This window comes from Colletes gigas, unplaced genomic scaffold, assembly GCF_013123115.1.
Source record: "Colletes gigas isolate AHSC1104 unplaced genomic scaffold, ASM1312311v1 Colletes_gigas_Sc00037, whole genome shotgun sequence".
Taxonomy (NCBI): domain Eukaryota; kingdom Metazoa; phylum Arthropoda; class Insecta; order Hymenoptera; family Colletidae; genus Colletes; species Colletes gigas.
Genome location: NW_025106666.1, coordinates 45,841 through 63,315, shown reverse-complemented (window position 1 = coordinate 63,315; position 17,475 = coordinate 45,841). Strand labels below are relative to the sequence as shown.

The following is a 17,475-nucleotide window of genomic DNA, read 5'->3' as shown; positions in this document are numbered from 1 at the left end:
TTAATAACAATCGGCCCCTTTCGGGGCCACCAATTTTTAAAACGTAAGAACAATACGTTTCACGACAAAAAAATAAAGTGATCAGTGTTAGTAGCCGTGCAGTGAAGTGAATATTCGATACGTTGACCTGGACGCACCTGACATTGCGACCCTTAACTTTGGGTAGTGTCGTATACCTGGGATCAGCTGTGCACTGGGCTCGTCCATCGATGACCAGGATCGGTTCAGTGACCCAGTGACACAAGTTTTCAAGTTACAGGTGCATTTTCGACAAGGGTGAGTTTTAGTCAGTTTATTGGTAATCATTCATTTTTAAATTTAACGCAAGCTATGGCTTGTTTCCGGCAATAATTCTTAAAATTCTCGTACGAAAATATTTATCCGGGCTTTTTAAACAGACTTATTCGTTATCAGCAACAGTGCTGGTCGTTATTAAATTACGGATTTATAACACAATAACGAACTACGATCACTTTTCGTTAATTTCCTTTTCGTGGATACGTTATTGACACAAGGAATTTTACGTATTCCATATCCTCCCACTTCAAATAACTATTATTTTCGAATCCTCTAAAAAAAATGTGTATTCGTCTTTTTACGTTACACGTGATTTTCATCTATTTATCCTTTATTCATCATTCACTTTAAATAACAAACAAACCATGACAACGTGTTCGATTTTATTTGCTACGCCTTTTTCATTTGCCATTCTACGCAATTTTCCTCGTTGCATGCCGAGTTGCTTGTTCACAAGTCGCAGCGCGGCGCGTAGCCACGCTAGCACGGCGCGTAGCCATGCTAGCATGGGAGCTCGGGCGGAAAGCGCGCGATCTGATTGGTCGGTGCTTTTTGTTAATATCTCGTTAACGAAACCCCGGAGAGCATTTTCACAAAGGAAAAAGTTGTTTGCAATCATCCCCCGAATCACCCCCTTTAAGGACCCGCAACATCTTTGGGACACCCTGTATACTTCCGATATTCGATATACTTGAGCATCAATAGGTATCGATAGTTCGATACATTGTTTTAGGTCAGCGGTAGGTAGCTTCGATTCGAAGCCTTCAAACGTTCGTTGTTGGTGATATGAATTATTGAGAATTTTCGATATTTAAAATTTCCAATTATAAAGAAATTTAATAATATATATTCGCATATGCATAAGAAAGTTTTATTGTTGCTTTAGAAAGGACTATTATGTTTATAATTTTTTATTTATGCTATTAGTTATATATTTTTCAGTGTATTAAAAGTATTTTGTTAATTCGTAATGTTCTAATTCTCGTTATAATACAATTAAAAATAATTTGAAGCACAATTATAGTTCTTTTGTAAATTCAAAGAAACAAAAACTCTCTGCTTGTAAGTATTTATTGATTTTATACTAGTTAGACAACAATGTGTAAATTGCTTTAAAAATCCAATACGTACGATAAAAAATGTTCTTTGTATATTTACAAATTTTACTGTTGTACAATATGTGACTATATTTCAGTCAGTGTGTGCTTCATTTTAATTTAAACAAGTTTAGTATTCACAATATTCAAAGTTACCTTTATAGTTTTAAATGTGTTAGATTTTATTAAAATTATGCAATGAATCGTTCTGTATTAACGTAATCCTGTAAATTTTACAAAAACAATTCCGATGGTAAAAGTAATTCTTAATGAACAAATTGTTTTACAATTTTTCTCGTGAATTGACGTATGTATGATAATACTAAATAACGTGACAACGATCAAATATGGGTAATAATAATACTAATTGTAATGCGCAAGTTGAAATGTGTTCGTTGGAATGATTTCAACATAATAATACATTCTGTAACAATATCACAGTGTAGGTTTTTCATCCGTTGGTTCTTCTTTTATAGGATGATTGCATTCCATCAGTGCAGGATTCGCCACTGCAATAATATTATCTCCGCGTGAGGCTATTACCTGCATCCAATCAAATTGTTAACAAAATCCATGAGCGGTACATGTTCAATTTTTCACACAGTTTAAAGGTTTTCCTCTATAAAAATTACGTCTGTATTCATGACATGTGATAACAAAACAATACTATACCTTAAGATTGAAATCACTTTCTTTATCTGTATTATCTGCTTCTGCTTCATTAGTGTCCTGCAAAAACAAACTTTGTATAATCCTAACAAACTAAAGAATATTTTAAATGTCCTAAATAAAAATAATTTATACAATTTAATGCTGCCCTTAGGTAAATAGATCAATTATTTTACTTGCAGTTCTATTATAAGACACATAATTTGTTTACTTACATGTATGGATGAAGATTCTTCATTAGAAAATGAAAGTTGACTGTCAGAGTCACTAATGTCTTCCATACTTGCACTGAACATACCATTGTTATTCTTCTTCCTCCAAACTGGACTAAAACAATGCAAATACCTGAATATCAATATGTTCTTATAGAATGATTTACTACTAAGTTATTACCAAATTAAACAATATTTTCATTTTTAATATATCAAAATATCTACACGAAATAATCTGAATTTAACAATTGCGATTCACATAATCACCTCGACGATCTATGCCTTCTGCGCGTCGAGTTATTAATATCCATTTCAGAACAGCGAAGGTCCAACTCCTCCTAAAACAGTGAACTGCTAAAGACAGTAGGAATAGCAAACATAGCATGAGGTACAAAAAAAAGATAGAAACTTGTTATTAATATAGTTTACATAATTATTAAATCGCAATTTAAACGATCATACACTACTCGTCAGGACACTAGGAACAAAGCATTGAGTCCTAACAAGTGTGGAAGGAGACCACTATACGATAATTAAAAATTTCATTCTATGTATACTAAATTGTTATTGCTTTTTTTCCAACGAAATGTAATTGATATAAAATATTTACATTTAAAGAAAATATTTATGATTATAAATATAATATAATATTTTACAATTACAATAACAAATAGATATACATACAAAAAGAAAAATATTTTTACTGAAAACTAGAAATGAATCGGAACCTATTTTTAATTCCGCGAAATTCAAATTCGAAATTTTGTGAGATCTCGAAACTCTCAAAACTCGAAGTCTAACGACTAATCGACTTTGTCAGAAGTACGGTTAAAACAGTAACAAATTTTTTTTATAGAAAATCAATCCGTTTAGTGAGTATAATTAAAAGAAACTTAAATGTATTGAAATAAACAGTTTTAATATATCCGACGTAAGAAATTACGGAACTTCAAGTTAAGTATCTGAAAAACATAAAATTAATACAAATTTTCGATTTCTGGAAACTTTCGACTAATTTCCAAAACTTATAGAGCAACAATATAGTATAACAAAATATCGTTTGTTCAATTATTTCGTTCGTTAGTTCGTTACTATTTGTCTATTATATTTTATGTTTCCTTCTTTCAATGTGATCTTGGGATACGAAACAAAAGTTTAGATATAAACAATCAGTGCGAAAGCCATGCATATTATGCAAAAGCTATACTTGACCTTTTCCGCCTGTGGTTCACATGTATATCAACGAAGTGGTAGTTACGTGTTGCAATTGTTTACGTGCTGGATGCATAGTTAGTGGTTAGCGCTCATGCGAATACTGCTTGTTAATAGCCCAACAATCCCAGATCGAAGCTATCACAAATGTGGGATCCAATCAAGGATTTTTAAGTATGCTTCTCTGTATCTATTTAGGATGCATAGTATATTTTATAACATTAGTTATCTGAAAAACGAACTTATTTGTAGATCTTTCAACGTGATCTTTACTTAACTATGTTTCAAGTTACCGTCTATCGAATAAATTGGTATATTATTATATCTGCATAAACTCAATGGTAAATTATTGTAATTCTGAAAATATATTATTAAGTTGTACAAGATTTCCTCTCGAACTTAACGACATTAAATGTAAAACAAGTCCCGGATTTGATTTTGCCACCTTAATTAACTTGCATCAAAATCCCTGACTTTCCCTTAAGTCTGTGACTACTTTGAACTGAAACGATCTGTATATGGCTTATTTTTATGGTCGCGGTGAGCTAACCTGCGTCGCATCTTCATTCTCACCCTCGAGCTCGAGCTTCTGCCGTTTTGTACGCTCGGTTTCGTTTTCTTCGCCGTTTTCACGTAGCCTTGATACGGATAAGCTAAAGCATCATAAACATAAATTTATGTACGTCGATCAACGTATTTGCAGACAACTTTGATTAAACTCGATGTATCTAAAGAATTCCGATTAAGAACGTGATTGAATTCATGTTTTAATAAACGTTGGTAATTTTTTGTAGTTGTAGTGTTCCTATTGCAATCCATTTTTGCTCGTTTTATGGCATGTATTAATTTCGAATTAACAACATTTGATAAGAACTAAAGGTACTTACTAATGACTTTTTGAATAATGATACCCAGAATCTCTCACAATACGGCGGGCCAAAGGAAAAAGTTCGTCTCTTCTAGTAAGAAGGGCAGGTACGAACCTGCAAATTTGTGCAGCAGCTTCGTTTACTGACACTTCATGTAATGTCAGTGGTTTCTCTGGTTTCCTTTTACAGTCAAATCTTCCATAAATTGCTGCATATTTTCGAATTTCTTCCATTCTGCGTGGATCACTATCAGGCATAGCCATTACCATCTACAAACAATGTTATTTCATAGTTACTTGTGAAGTTGTGTACCATAGTTGTAGCTATTTAATACATGTGTTTTTTAACCATTTGCTAGCAATTTTAAATTCATTTAGATGCTAATACTTATCAAGATACATACTACATAGATTTACCTCTAAATTTTTACAAATTTTCTTTTTCACATTATGAGGTTTTGGGTCAACAGGTCGAATGGTAGCAGCAAGTCTCTCAGCTGCTTCTGCAAGTCTTTGTATTTGAGATTGTAGAAGAGTCGGAGTTGGCTGCGTTGGACTTGCAGGTGCACCACCACCACCGCTAGGACTTGGCGTTGTACCACTGCCACAAGATGATTCGCATGTTCCTACCTAGCAAAAACAGGATCTTCTCAATAAGTTATTGTATTTTATACATAAGAATACCCTTAAGATCATAGAAACATACATAAATATAACAAAAATGACTGCAGGCAGTTATGTATGACAACAAAGATATTTAGGGTGCTCTAGTTAAATAGAATATTCTGTATACAATATTATAGTACATTAGTTTGCAAGAGTTAAAAATATCGATTAAAACTTGTAATATACCTGTAATACACCAGGGCTATGAGAAGTTGTATATGGTAGAGGCGTATTAGGACTCGGGCTTTGACGAAAAGTCGTTGAGGCAACTGATGCTGTCACACTTGTAACCGATACAACAGGACTGGTACTTCTACATGGCAATGGTGTTAAAGATACGTGTGACGAGACATATGGTGTTGGTGTTGCTGTTTGCGAGGTTGTTGTAAAACCTTGAAGATTTTGTACTTGTGGTCTGGGACTAGCACAAGGGAAACCTATGCTTGCAGGATTTTTACATGTAGCACTTGTTGATACGACTGGTGTCTGAAAAAGTGCTGCAATACACAACGATTTTAATTGTTTACTCTAGTAGAAGTAGATGCACAAGTCGTCGATAGTCCTAGCATTAAATATTTGTGAAAAAGTTTTAAAATTTATCTCAGAGCAGTCGATCCTCGAAAAGTTTCAAAACTCTTCAAAACCTGCCCTACGAGTCCGATACTATTTTAAAATATCGGATATGATTTAGGAATAAACTCGAATACGAATAACAAACATTTTCATTTACTAAGATTGGGCGTCAATAAAGATGCGAATACTTATTATTAACTTAACGCATCGGAAGATTTTTTTAACATCTTGCTGTGTACGGAAAAAACGTTAATTAATAATAACGTGAACACTCTGTATATGAAATATTGTTATTTCGTTGAAATTAGTTGAATTAAGCGTAGTGAGTATTAATTCGATATTAGGATACTTTACAAGGATTCGTAAGCCATTCCTGGAGAGCTTTCTGAAGTCTTCTAACGTGAAGGGGTTTACTCGCCATACCAACTAATGCCATAATTTCTAGAAATTCTTCTTCTCCAGCATCGCATAATTGTTGCACGTCATCACCACCTGGAATAGTTTATATAAAATTGTTTACCTTTCATGCGTTAACTTTAACATTCTTGCCTAATTGTTTTTCTACTTCATTCGTTTTATAGTTTTCTGTAACTGATCGGTGGTTTTTCGCTATATGTATTTATCTTCCTGGTGGTATTATGAAAATGATTTTTAATTTTTTGTATAATATGGTACAACATAGTCTGATCTTTTATCGAGGATTACATTACGGAACGACTCAAATTTAATATGTTAATATAGAATACATTATAGCAACATATTTTGAGTACCAAATATAATTGTTATAATTGTTATATTCCAGCGAAGAAACTATAACGTCGTAAAAAAGAAAATTTGTTTACCCATTTCTAAAAGGGTATCGTAGTAGCCCAAAAGAGACGCACGCTGCATGACTCTGTACAGCTGCAGTTCTGCTTCATTCTGAGGTACGGACGTCTGCACCACTAAATAATTTGTAATAAACGTTAATTAATGACGCAGATTTAAGACAAAATGTTATTTACTGCCTATGAAAACAAAGTTATATAAGCGATACAGGAGGGAGTAATAGTATATACATCAAATATATAAGAAATGATGCGAATTAAATTGCAAAAACTTTGTATAACATAATGGAGACGTTGAAAATGTGATTATTCGTCGTTTGTAATTATACATATCTAAGAATACAAGTTAGAGTTACGCAAAGATTAAAGACGATTTGAAATCGTTAAACATAAGCAAACAAATGTGAAACAATTTCTTGTTCAATGAGTCCGTCGAAGGTTGTATCATTCGCTTCGTTGATCTTTGGTTCACGATGTTCTGCAAAGAGGATGTTGCGAGCAAGCAAACGGCGAACAGTATGCGGCAGGCAGTCGAGCCGCCAGGGTGTCCGACTAGTTTCTTGCAAATTTCGAGGAACTGCGAGAAAAAGCGGCGTGCACACACGTACAGCGTATAAATTAATACCGGTACCGCTGGCATGGCATCAGACGTCGCGACGGGGGCAGCAAGAGTGTCCCGAAGAAAGAACCGATCAAGAGCAACAAAGAGGAAAAGACAGAAATTAAAACAAAGGGTAGGGAGATAAAATGGACAAAACATATATGTATATATATACATATATTGTATGTATATATACAGGGTGTTCCAGGTTTTAATGATCAAACTTTGCCAGTACATTCTGCAGGACTAAATGAGAAAAAAGTGTTATACAAACATAGGTTGTTTGAAGTTTTGTTAAAAAGTTGCCGAGTATATTTTCGAGCATGTTTCGTAACGAAAGTAATAGAATGAACAAAGACAAATATCTCAGAAACGGCAAATTTAAAAACAAATGTATCTTAATGCTTTTATATGTATAAAAAAAAAAAACAAATTGACCTCTATATTTCTTCTGCGCCTCTATTTATAAAAAAGAAACTATTCGTACCTCAGTTTATGTACCTTTTTAAACCCTATAACTGTTACAAATAATATTTTTAGGTATTGTTCGAAACAACGAGGACATTCAGGTGAACAAGATACGTGGGACACACTGTATATCTAAGGGATGAGAAAAGAAAGGAGAAAAGGAAAGAGGGACGAAGACGATGGAGAGAGAAAAAAGAGAGCGACAGGAAGCCAAGAGAGAACGAAAGAGAGAAGAAATGCAGAAGGAGATACGAAGCAATACGGTAGAGCGGGGCTGAAAAACCTGGCCGTCAAGTCTTATTACGAACCTGAGGCCCGGTCTCACGCTTATACACCGACCGAGATACGAGTAAGTCCCTGACAGCATCGGGGTGAGTTGCTCCGCGAGATTTTTCTGACGTTGGCCCTGCAGCAAGGAGAACTAAAGAGACACGGCTCTTTCTAATGAGACAGCGATACCGTGTGTGCGTTGACTTACGAGACCAAGCGCATATACGACCAACAGTTTGCTCATCGCCCCAAAAGTTCTATGCAAAAAAACTTATCCGTTTCTTTGTACCTCTAACCGTTTTAGAGACACAGATTTTCCCAGTTGCATGGGACACCCATGATTACACACGTAGTCAAGAATACACGTGGCGTGGATTACCTAGCCCGTGATTGTAAAAAGCAGCACAAATGTTTAAATCGTAGTCGATTAAATCAAAATGTATAAGCGTTACAGAGAATTATGTTCGATCCTGTAAAATCATTAGGTTGAAAGTTTCAGAGGCAACTCGTACTCGTTAAGTAAATTATAATTATACTAATTATTTTGGTTTGGGTGTCGTAGCGATCTCGGTGTTCTATTGGTTTCGCGTCCAAGAGCGAATAATTTGGAAGGATCGAGACGAGTGCCGAGCGTGTGTAACAATTTTGTTAAGACACAACGGCGCGGCGACAGACTGTCATCCGGTTGTTCGGTGAAAAAGAAAAGAACGGAGGCGAACGGTAGCATAGAGAAAACTCGGTGGTGTCGAAGAGATCGCGCGCGCGCACACGTCGTTCCCAGGAAGGCTGAGGAGGCCACGGTAGGATCAGGTTTTTCTTAGCACGTCCCTGATGCGCGCGGTATTGGATGCTATGCCGTGGCGACTCTACCTCCGACTTGCGTACGTGTTCCCGGCAAACAAAAACGATTATCCTGTGTCAAAAAAGTTGTTATGTAAATGTACTGCCTGGCCTAGACTGTCGGTCACAGGTATACCTACTCTCTACGTGACCGGAGAAAGAGGTCCGTCGATAAAAGTCTCTGGTGGCATTCTATTAAAAAACGAACCAACAGCGGCGACAGATTAGTTCGTTTCAGGGGTATCGTCTCGTTTCGCGGACCGATTCTTCTAAAGTTGTCCGTAATTAACGATTTAGCGTGTTCGAAATATTCCGGACGAACCAGGATTCGGTACACGGGAGAAAATTAATACCGACGCCGTATCTTTTCCAGCAATTCTACGAGTCGTCGTTAAAGTTACAGAGTCAACGATTACGGAGCAATTAGGATTGCAGAGTCAAGGGGCACGGGGCATCGAAAAATCGGAATAAAGAACAACGTTGATCAGCACGTCGCCAAGTTTTTTTTAGAAAAACAAAAAGAAAATTACAAAGAAGAATGTGTAAACGCAAAACCGATGTCTTAAACCGGTTACAAAACGAGCAGCGATGACAAAACACGGTAGAGGTTTGGACCACGATCCGGATGTCGATACTGTCCAAATAATAGAAACAGAAAGTAACGGAGAAAATTGTTTCGATGTCATGATGTAACACGGTTAGGGTAACGTATACAAGCAACACGAGGCGACATTGATGTATTTACATGACGTTACGCGAATGATGCGATGCAACGTAAGGCCGTGGAAGCAGATTGCATGCTTTCTTGTAATTAGCGCCGATAAGTCTCGTTTCTTTTACTGTCAAGTAAGCTTCGAACCATTTCCACTGAGATTCGAGCAGCCGAAAGGACTGTGAGAAAGTATAATTGCGGAAAGAATACATCGATCGGTTCTTGATAAAATGGTTATGTTCGCAGGAAACAAGGATATTTCTTTCGGGAACACCGCCAAACGCTTTAAGGAGGATCGATAAGTTCTCGTACGTAATGGATGGGGAGGAGGAGGGCTAGGATAGGGCTCGATAGGACGGTGCAAGCGAAGACGAATACGAGGCAGAAGCCACGACTGGATAGGCAAAAGAAAGCCGAGGTGGCAGGCTAGAAGGCGGTGGGCGATGAGCCATCGGGGCGGTTAAGGGGGTGGGTTCAGGGTAAAAGACTTTCGGGTTGGACGGTAAAGAGAAGACCGGGGCGAGAGCGAACGAGTGGTATAGCTTCTTTGTCCGATAGCTCACGGTGCGGACGCTCTTCCGATGCTACGCAAAAACGGGTCTAGTTTCTTAGAAGTGCCCGTTCTCGCGCAGCAGCGGCGGCGGCGGCGGCAGCGGTTAGTATTTCGCTTTTTGCTGGCATTGTAATCAAGGAAGGGTTAGGTGAGTTTTTGTCTAGTGCCTCTGCCGCCGCTTGGACAAAACACCGGACAGATGGACTGAGTCGCCGTTTCGATCCCCCTACCTTTACCTTTCTATCTCTTTCTCTATCCAGCTTTCCCCGCTTCTCCTCCCTTCTCATAGTCTCCCCTGTTTCTTGGTCGCCCCCCATCCGCTGCTCTCTCAGCAGCCCTCTTTTTATCCTTCACGCTACTCTCGATGTACCACCCTTTCGCTATACCTCCTCGTTTTACCTTACCGTTTTCGTTCTCGGTGCCCTCATCACTCCTCTTTCCAATACACCAACACCATTACCATTAAACCGTCTCTAGGATACCATTTTATTCGTTTCCACTTTCTCGACCGTCAACGAAGAAGAGAGAAAAAACTAATTTGATAGTCAATGATCAACGAGCAACGCTGGAAAAATCTTACAAAATCTTTTGCAAATAGAAAACTGCTAGATTAATTGTATCGTTTGTTTTTTACGTTACGCGTTCTTTTTCTTACTTCTTCCGTTCAAGAGATATGTTTATTGTTTTCTATATACGTAAATTTATTAATTTATCATCAACCGAACAGCAGTTCGAAGCTATCGTGACAAAAGTGATTATCGTTGTTGAATGCGTAACCTTTCATCGTACAAATAGTTTATAATATAGAAATTAAAGTTTTGAATGATTTGTTTTAATTCAGAAAGTTAATTTTCCTATAGTCGTACAAGGTACGCCGAGATATCGACGCAACGAATCGGGATGTATTGGACCGCGTCTAAACTGAGAAAACGTATCTTCTACGAGGGGGTAGTATTGCCTCGGTCGACATTGGCTGGGTAACGTTTCTGGGCACATCAGGGTGGGGCCCAAATTCCAACCTCCGATCGGCTGCCAGCCTCCATCGTTTTCCATCCCCTGCTGTTTAAACCGATGTCCCACCCTTAAAGGCGTTTTAAAATATGGTCGACTGATTCTGTACGCGTTTGCATACGCCATCTAAAAAAAACTAGCAGGCCGTTAAAATTGCAAAAGAGATTAGGATACGTTTATTAAAAGACGAACGACAACGGTACAGGGCGAAAACAATAGTTTGCAATAGGGATTGAAAAACAACCGATATAATGTTATAACTGTTATTGAAAAATCGGTTCTGACGCGCCTCTTATTCTGCATAAATACATCCGACCTTGCTTAATTTTCTAATGTTTCCTTATTCATCAAAATAAATTCCATTCGGTTGAAATCAGTGCAACGGAAAACCAGTATTTTCCATTACGAACAAAACGTTATCCAAGGATAACATTGTTTTCGTCGCGAATCGAAAGAACGGAATACTCGTCTAAGAAAATAAATAAGAGAGAGAGAGAAAAAAAACTAAAACGCTGCGTATTTCCGAATTTGAAAAGTTCGCGTCTCATACATTTTTATTTGACACGATACGGTTCCGTTGGAAAATAGACATTTTAAGTGTTTTTTCGCCGAAGCGACGACGGGGCACGCAAAAATCACAACAGAGAAATAAAATGCATAATCTCGCGCGGCGAACAAATGAAAGAGTTCGGGAGGTCGATTGAAAAATAGCTATGCTATACGAAAACAACTCCGGGAAAAAGTCGAGTGGCGGGCTTTGGTCAAATAAACAAGATAAACCTGGATTCCTTAGTAAATGACGATAAGTTTAGCGATATGTTGGCATAATTATCTATACAGAGTGCACTATAACACGTGGAATCCACTTTAGCGGTCAGTCCAGGACACGCAAACAATAAAAAAAGGTTCATAAATACGTCTTTATATGGGTGTAAACCGAAGGTCAAAATTCAGCGTTATTATGTTATAAACAAAGAACAATTCAAATAGATATATGGTAGAGTAGAGTAAAACCGTATACCGACTTGAAATCATGTAAAACTTAGTCAGAACTAGTACCAAGTGTTAGACTAGTATCAAGTGTAGATTCTAGAACATATAACAGTATTGACATTAAAAAGGAAAAGTATATACTACGTGAAGTTTGTATGAAAACCTTTCCCACGGGCATCTAGTGAATAAATGATTTTTTCGGTAAGTTTTTTTTCGGACCCCGGCGAAGACGAAGCAAAGGGTTATAAGCTAAGCATTGGGGGTTAATTTTTTTTATTGCGAGTGTCTGTCGAATTATTATAAATTTGTTATTTATTATTATCGTTTACTTTTATAAGTTTATGCAGAAGTAATCATTTATAATTAATGTAATTTAATTACATTCCTTTTGCAATTATACTCAAGTCGCAATTACGAATTACATTATAATTTGACTGAATGAAAGATTGAATTACGAATTATTATACAATGTAATTCAATCATTTCGTAATTATAATTCTTATAATAATTCAATTATAATTTTGCGCAACTTTGATTAAAATGGACCCAGAGTTCACTGCCATACACGACATAATATTTTTACACGAAATATAAGAAAACGTGTACGACGTTCCTTTTAAAAAACGAAAGGCGATCTTGATAAGAAAAAAAACAAAATAATCATTTGTTCACACAGCAAATACTTCACGAATTATTTGCGGTAAACGAGACTGATTCTGTTTATTATAAATTTTGCAGATATACAGATGGATCGCTCGACAGAGCTTCCGAAACTTCCAGGCGTTCGTATAATAGTTGTTCCTGATGCGAATTATTGAAAGGTACGCGCGCGAAAAATGTTAAACGAAGAAGCACACGCACATGTGTGTACACACGAATCCTGTCCTCTGTTTGCTCTCTCTCCCTCGGATCGTAAGGTTGAAGACTGATAAAAACATGGAAAAAAGGGGTCTATCGGCGGGACAAAAACGGCCTGAGAAAGGAAGAAATCAGATAGAAAAGAATGACGGGAACCCACGGGAAAAGAACGATGGAACAGAAAGAGAGGAGAAAGAGACAAAGAATTCTTTCGAGGTATTTGTCTTCTTTTTTTTCATTCTGGGTCGGGCCTCTTCCGAGTTTTTTTCTCGTGACTGATGTAAAGGGTGATGATATGCATATGTTCCCGGCAGACGGCCCGTCGAAGCAGAGTCGAGCGGTGCAGGGCCGTGGGCCGGACGAACGGGTCCGGTCTGTCCGGGTGCAGAACGGTAGAAACAGAGCGTACGTATACACACACACACACACACACACACACACACACACACACACACACACACTCGCGTGCGCGTACGTTTTATATTCTCTCTGGCGTTTCCCGTGAAGTGTCGGTTCGACAGGTAGAACGGCGCGGGCGCAACCGCGCATCGCTCTTCGGGATTATCGTTTAGAACAAAAAACAGAGAAAGGTACACGAGCAAATGGGGGACAGTGTCTCTGATCCCCCTTCTTCTGCAGCGGCGAACCGATCGGACACGGCAACGCCAGTTCTTGTCTTCTAATTTATTCACGAACTAAATATAAAGAGCCAGGGACCCCTCTTGTGGGAATATTGCCGATTCCTTTATCGGATCGATTACGCGCGGTAGTTATCCGGCAAACGAGATATTTCGTAATTACGATCCATCCATTACGCGAAGATGACTTACTTGTCATTTTTTTGTTTTTAGAGTTTTTCATCACGATTCTGGTCTATGCTTCTGTATAGCAGAAATATTAACGGTGCAAGAGCAGCTGTCGATTGTAACGAGCTCTTTGAGATTTTGCCTGCTTGTGTGCTTATATCTCTGCCAACATTAAAAGGATGCCTGAATGTAATCTGAATACGATCGAGATGCTGCGTGATCCGTGGGTGGATGCACTTGAATACCGGCTAATTTCACTGACAAACTAAAATCGGAGCCGAAGTAATTCATGATGCAACGTTGAAAGGAAGAGATCCCTTTAAAGTTCGTCCGTATATTCCGGTCGCTTTAATTTCTTGCCATTTAAGCGTCGAAACAGGGATTTTCTCAGATAACTAAACGTACGTAACATTGTAAATACGAACGTTGTAAAAAAGAAAAAGAAAACAGGTAATGAAACGAATCGTGTATTAAAGTAAAGAAATCCGAAATGCAATAATTCGTGTTATACATATATCAATTTAAAGACACTTAATTTGGATAATTCTATATATCTTCATTTGTAGGTTCTTCTTTTGAATTACAAAGAGCAACTAATTTCTCAAAGATTTATATAATTAAAGTGACCAGTGTACCATCTTAAAACTATAAATGGTCCGTATTGCCGACCACTGCTCGACATAATAAAGTTATTTCTAGGATAGGTGTTTTATAATTGACATCATAATTAGCGGTTGAAAGCCACGGTGGGGCCCGGTTCAGGTAATCGACTCACGTGTTCCGTCCATTTACTATGATCAGTGGACCGTATCGCTCCGACATTATATTTCAATGAACCTCCCGTTAACGTGTCCCGGGTTTTAAAAATTGGATCCACGCGGTATCGGTGTTCTTCGCTTACGATTTCAATTTTTTCTAACGAGTCCTTAAATCGCTTTAAACGAAAAAATTGTCACTCTGTAAACCGCGCGATTACGTCGTTTATAGAAACCTGTCAGTGAATTTGCACTTGTTACAGATTTCGCAGAGAATTATACAGTTTTGTAATTCACGATTAAATAGAAAATGATCGTTGGAGTATCAGCAGGCAGTATACTATTAAAATAGCGATCCGATTTTTCACATTTGGTATAGAATTTGCTTTCTAAGAAAAAAAGCTTAGATTAGATACATGTGTACCGAATATAGGGACACACATAGGTACATATAGTGGATGGGGCTTTGTCTACTCGTGATACATAAGAGGAGACATGAGTCACAAGCAACAGGCAAAAACCGTCACGCTGCGTCGTGCAAAAAGGCGGTTTTTCTTCTGCCATCGGTGAGCAACTATCGCGAGAAACGTTTTTGTCAGTTTCTTACAACGCGAACAGCCATCGGCGGTAACCGTATAAGCATAGAGTTGACCAGTGCAGACTAACGATAAAAAGGGTACTGGGCTCGCGGTTTTGCGCAGCGTTTCTCCGAAAGTTGAAATTGCAAGAGAGGATATCTCCCACTGACGCCAGTGCGGTGGTTCATACTGCAAATGGCTGCTTCTCCTTTTTTACCCTCTCTTTCCCTCGGTTCTCTTTCTGCCTCCTTTTTCTCGATTAAAATTTTGTTGCTTGGTGTTGAAACGTTGCGAGAGCAACTTCGCGGATCAAAGGCTCTTACGCATTAGAGATTGCTCCGTAATGTCCGTAACAAAATTAAACTGCAAAGCGTGCTAACTGTTTTATAGACGCACATTTTGCTTCTTCTCCCGAGGCGAGTTAGCGTTTCGTAACGTTCGAGGAATCGAAACGATAAACGTTCGGTTCGGTTCTATTTCTTTACTTTTCTTTGCCGGCCAGTAAAATGACCGATAAAAATGCTACATTTTCGTGAGAATCGTCGCTCTGTTCTTATACTTTTTGATCGCCGGGCCGATACATTTTCCTGGAATTGGTATGCCAGAGGCAGCGGTCTATTCGTAACAGCGGAATAATTCGGAGCGCCATAAATTTGGCCTCGAATGTGAGTAAAAACGACCACTTGCTCGCTTCGCTGCTATGCAACTCGACAAAAAATGTTGATGTTTTTATGGCAAGTTCGCTGGATTCCCGCGCTTACTTAGAACTTATCGAGCCAAGAGTTTTTTTTTCCTCTCCGACCGTGTCCACCGCCAGTAGTCTCTTATATTCTCAAGCTTTGCGTTCTATTATTTTACAATTACGTTTTTCGTCGATATAAACAAACAAGCAGTTTCACCTTCTTTCGTAATTATTGTTTTTTTAATAATAATCATGACGTTAAACAAATGAAATTTATTATTTTTGTTTTTAAGGTATCAACTAAATTATGCGGATCGCCCTTAAAATGATTCCAAGGAAGGAACACATATGTCACTGTATTACGGCACTGTATCTTCTTTAATTCGAGTAAATCGCCAGCAGAATCGAAACGATTAATTCAGGAAATATACAAAGATGATTTCAACGGTTTAAGGCTGGTAATTTTTACGTGGTAGATAAAACTATACTTGCGTTTAAGTCCAAATCAAAAACAGTCGTTCAAGTTGTTCAAAATGATGTCCTTAACATGATACTTGGATTTGATAAAGTACACTTTTTCGACAGGTTCACCAATTAATGTAATTTAATTACATTATTTTTTTTTTGTAATTATACTTCGATCGTAATTCTGCACAACTCTGATTTGAATCCACTGTAAAACGATCTTCCATTCGTCGGACGGGAATTTGTGACAAGCCAGGATAAAGATCGTATCCGCATTTTTTGAAGAGAGAAACTACAAGGAAGAAGATCGGACTTACGCGTGCCGTTGACGTTTCTGCTGAGTATCTTCGGTACAGAGGCGTTGACAGTGCTGACAGCGGAGACAGTGGGGACAGTAGGGATAGCGGGGACAGTGGAGAGCACGGCAGCGGATTGTTGATGCTTGGTCGGCGGGCTCGCCACAACGACCGCAGGATTCTGGATGGTACAAGTGGCCGAAGTAAGAGTGCCGGTACCACCGACACCAGGAACTGCGTTGATCGACGCTGTTGGTACTGGAGAAGGTGTTCCGATGCCGCACGTTGTGGTCACCGCCACTGTCGTCTCTTCCGTCGCCGGTCCTCCAAGCACGCGACTTTCCATCTTCCAGAGGCAGAACCGCTTTTCTTTTCTCGCCGGGAGGATGACAACGAAGCCCTACCTCCCTCAATATGCACACTCACAACACTCGAAGAACAACGCTTATCACGTTCCGATGCATCGAAAAGTCTATGCATTTAACGATCCGACCGCACATTCGACACTGCTTTACGAGTACAAATACAAACGACTCAATTTTCGCCACTACGAACAGTCTGTAGAAATTAGGCAGCATTACTTTAACATTATATCAGTCGGTAATCATAATAGACCGATATGCAAAAGGAAAGAAGGATTGTCTACCGAATAAAAATAATATTTTCGTAAAATTGAGAGATCCAAATATAGAGGGAAAAATACAACGATAAGAACAAACGATCTCTTCAACGTAAACCCGTTAAACAGAACAATGATACTTGAATATTAATTGTATTCATACGACCGCGCGAATTGGTATTTTAATTATCGTGGAAAAAATTGCTTTGACGTTGTTATTGTGTATTAGAACTTTCAACTAGATATTATTAAACGTGCTTTTGTATTTTCTGAATGGACCACTAAACGTCTTTTTCTAATTATCGAGTACAGAAATAGGATTTTACAAAAATCGTGCTAACACTTCAAAGAACGACATCGAGACACTTGGAACGATGACGCAGTGTACATTGCCGGCCATCGAGTGATTCCACGGCATGTCTGAGCGGATCCCCTTCTACCAGACCACACAACGTGCAATGCTTCTCCCACTTCTTCCACACTCACGTGCAGTTACCCCCTCTCCACGAACAATGCCACCCAACCTTTAGGACGATAAGTAATGATG

The 17,475-nt window shown here is 38.3% G+C and overlaps 1 protein-coding gene across 4 annotated transcripts; it reads right to left on the bottom strand.

Annotated features, from left to right (window-relative positions):
- Window positions 1-1,365: 1,365 nt before the first annotated feature.
- On the bottom strand, window positions 1,366-16,945 carry LOC122402524 (NGFI-A-binding protein homolog). 4 transcript variants are annotated; one of them, XM_043405385.1, is made up of 11 exons: window positions 16,331-16,945; window positions 6,437-6,538; window positions 5,949-6,086; window positions 5,208-5,518; window positions 4,773-4,985; window positions 4,375-4,625; window positions 4,038-4,140; window positions 2,543-2,613; window positions 2,279-2,390; window positions 2,067-2,123; window positions 1,366-1,937 (listed from the first exon to the last, which is right to left on the bottom strand). In XM_043405385.1, exons 1-11 carry the CDS (start codon window positions 16,653-16,655, stop codon window positions 1,830-1,832), a joined length of 1,791 nt encoding a protein of 596 aa, XP_043261320.1. In that variant the 5' UTR covers window positions 16,656-16,945; the 3' UTR covers window positions 1,366-1,829. The 4 variants fall into 4 exon arrangements, 3 of the variants coding, with proteins under 3 accessions (XP_043261320.1, XP_043261321.1, XP_043261322.1); XM_043405386.1 differs by having other exon boundaries at window positions 4,471-4,625; XR_006259518.1 differs by lacking the exon at window positions 1,366-1,937 and having other exon boundaries at window positions 2,068-2,123; window positions 2,279-2,385.
- Between the last annotated feature and the right edge of the window lie 530 nt (window positions 16,946-17,475).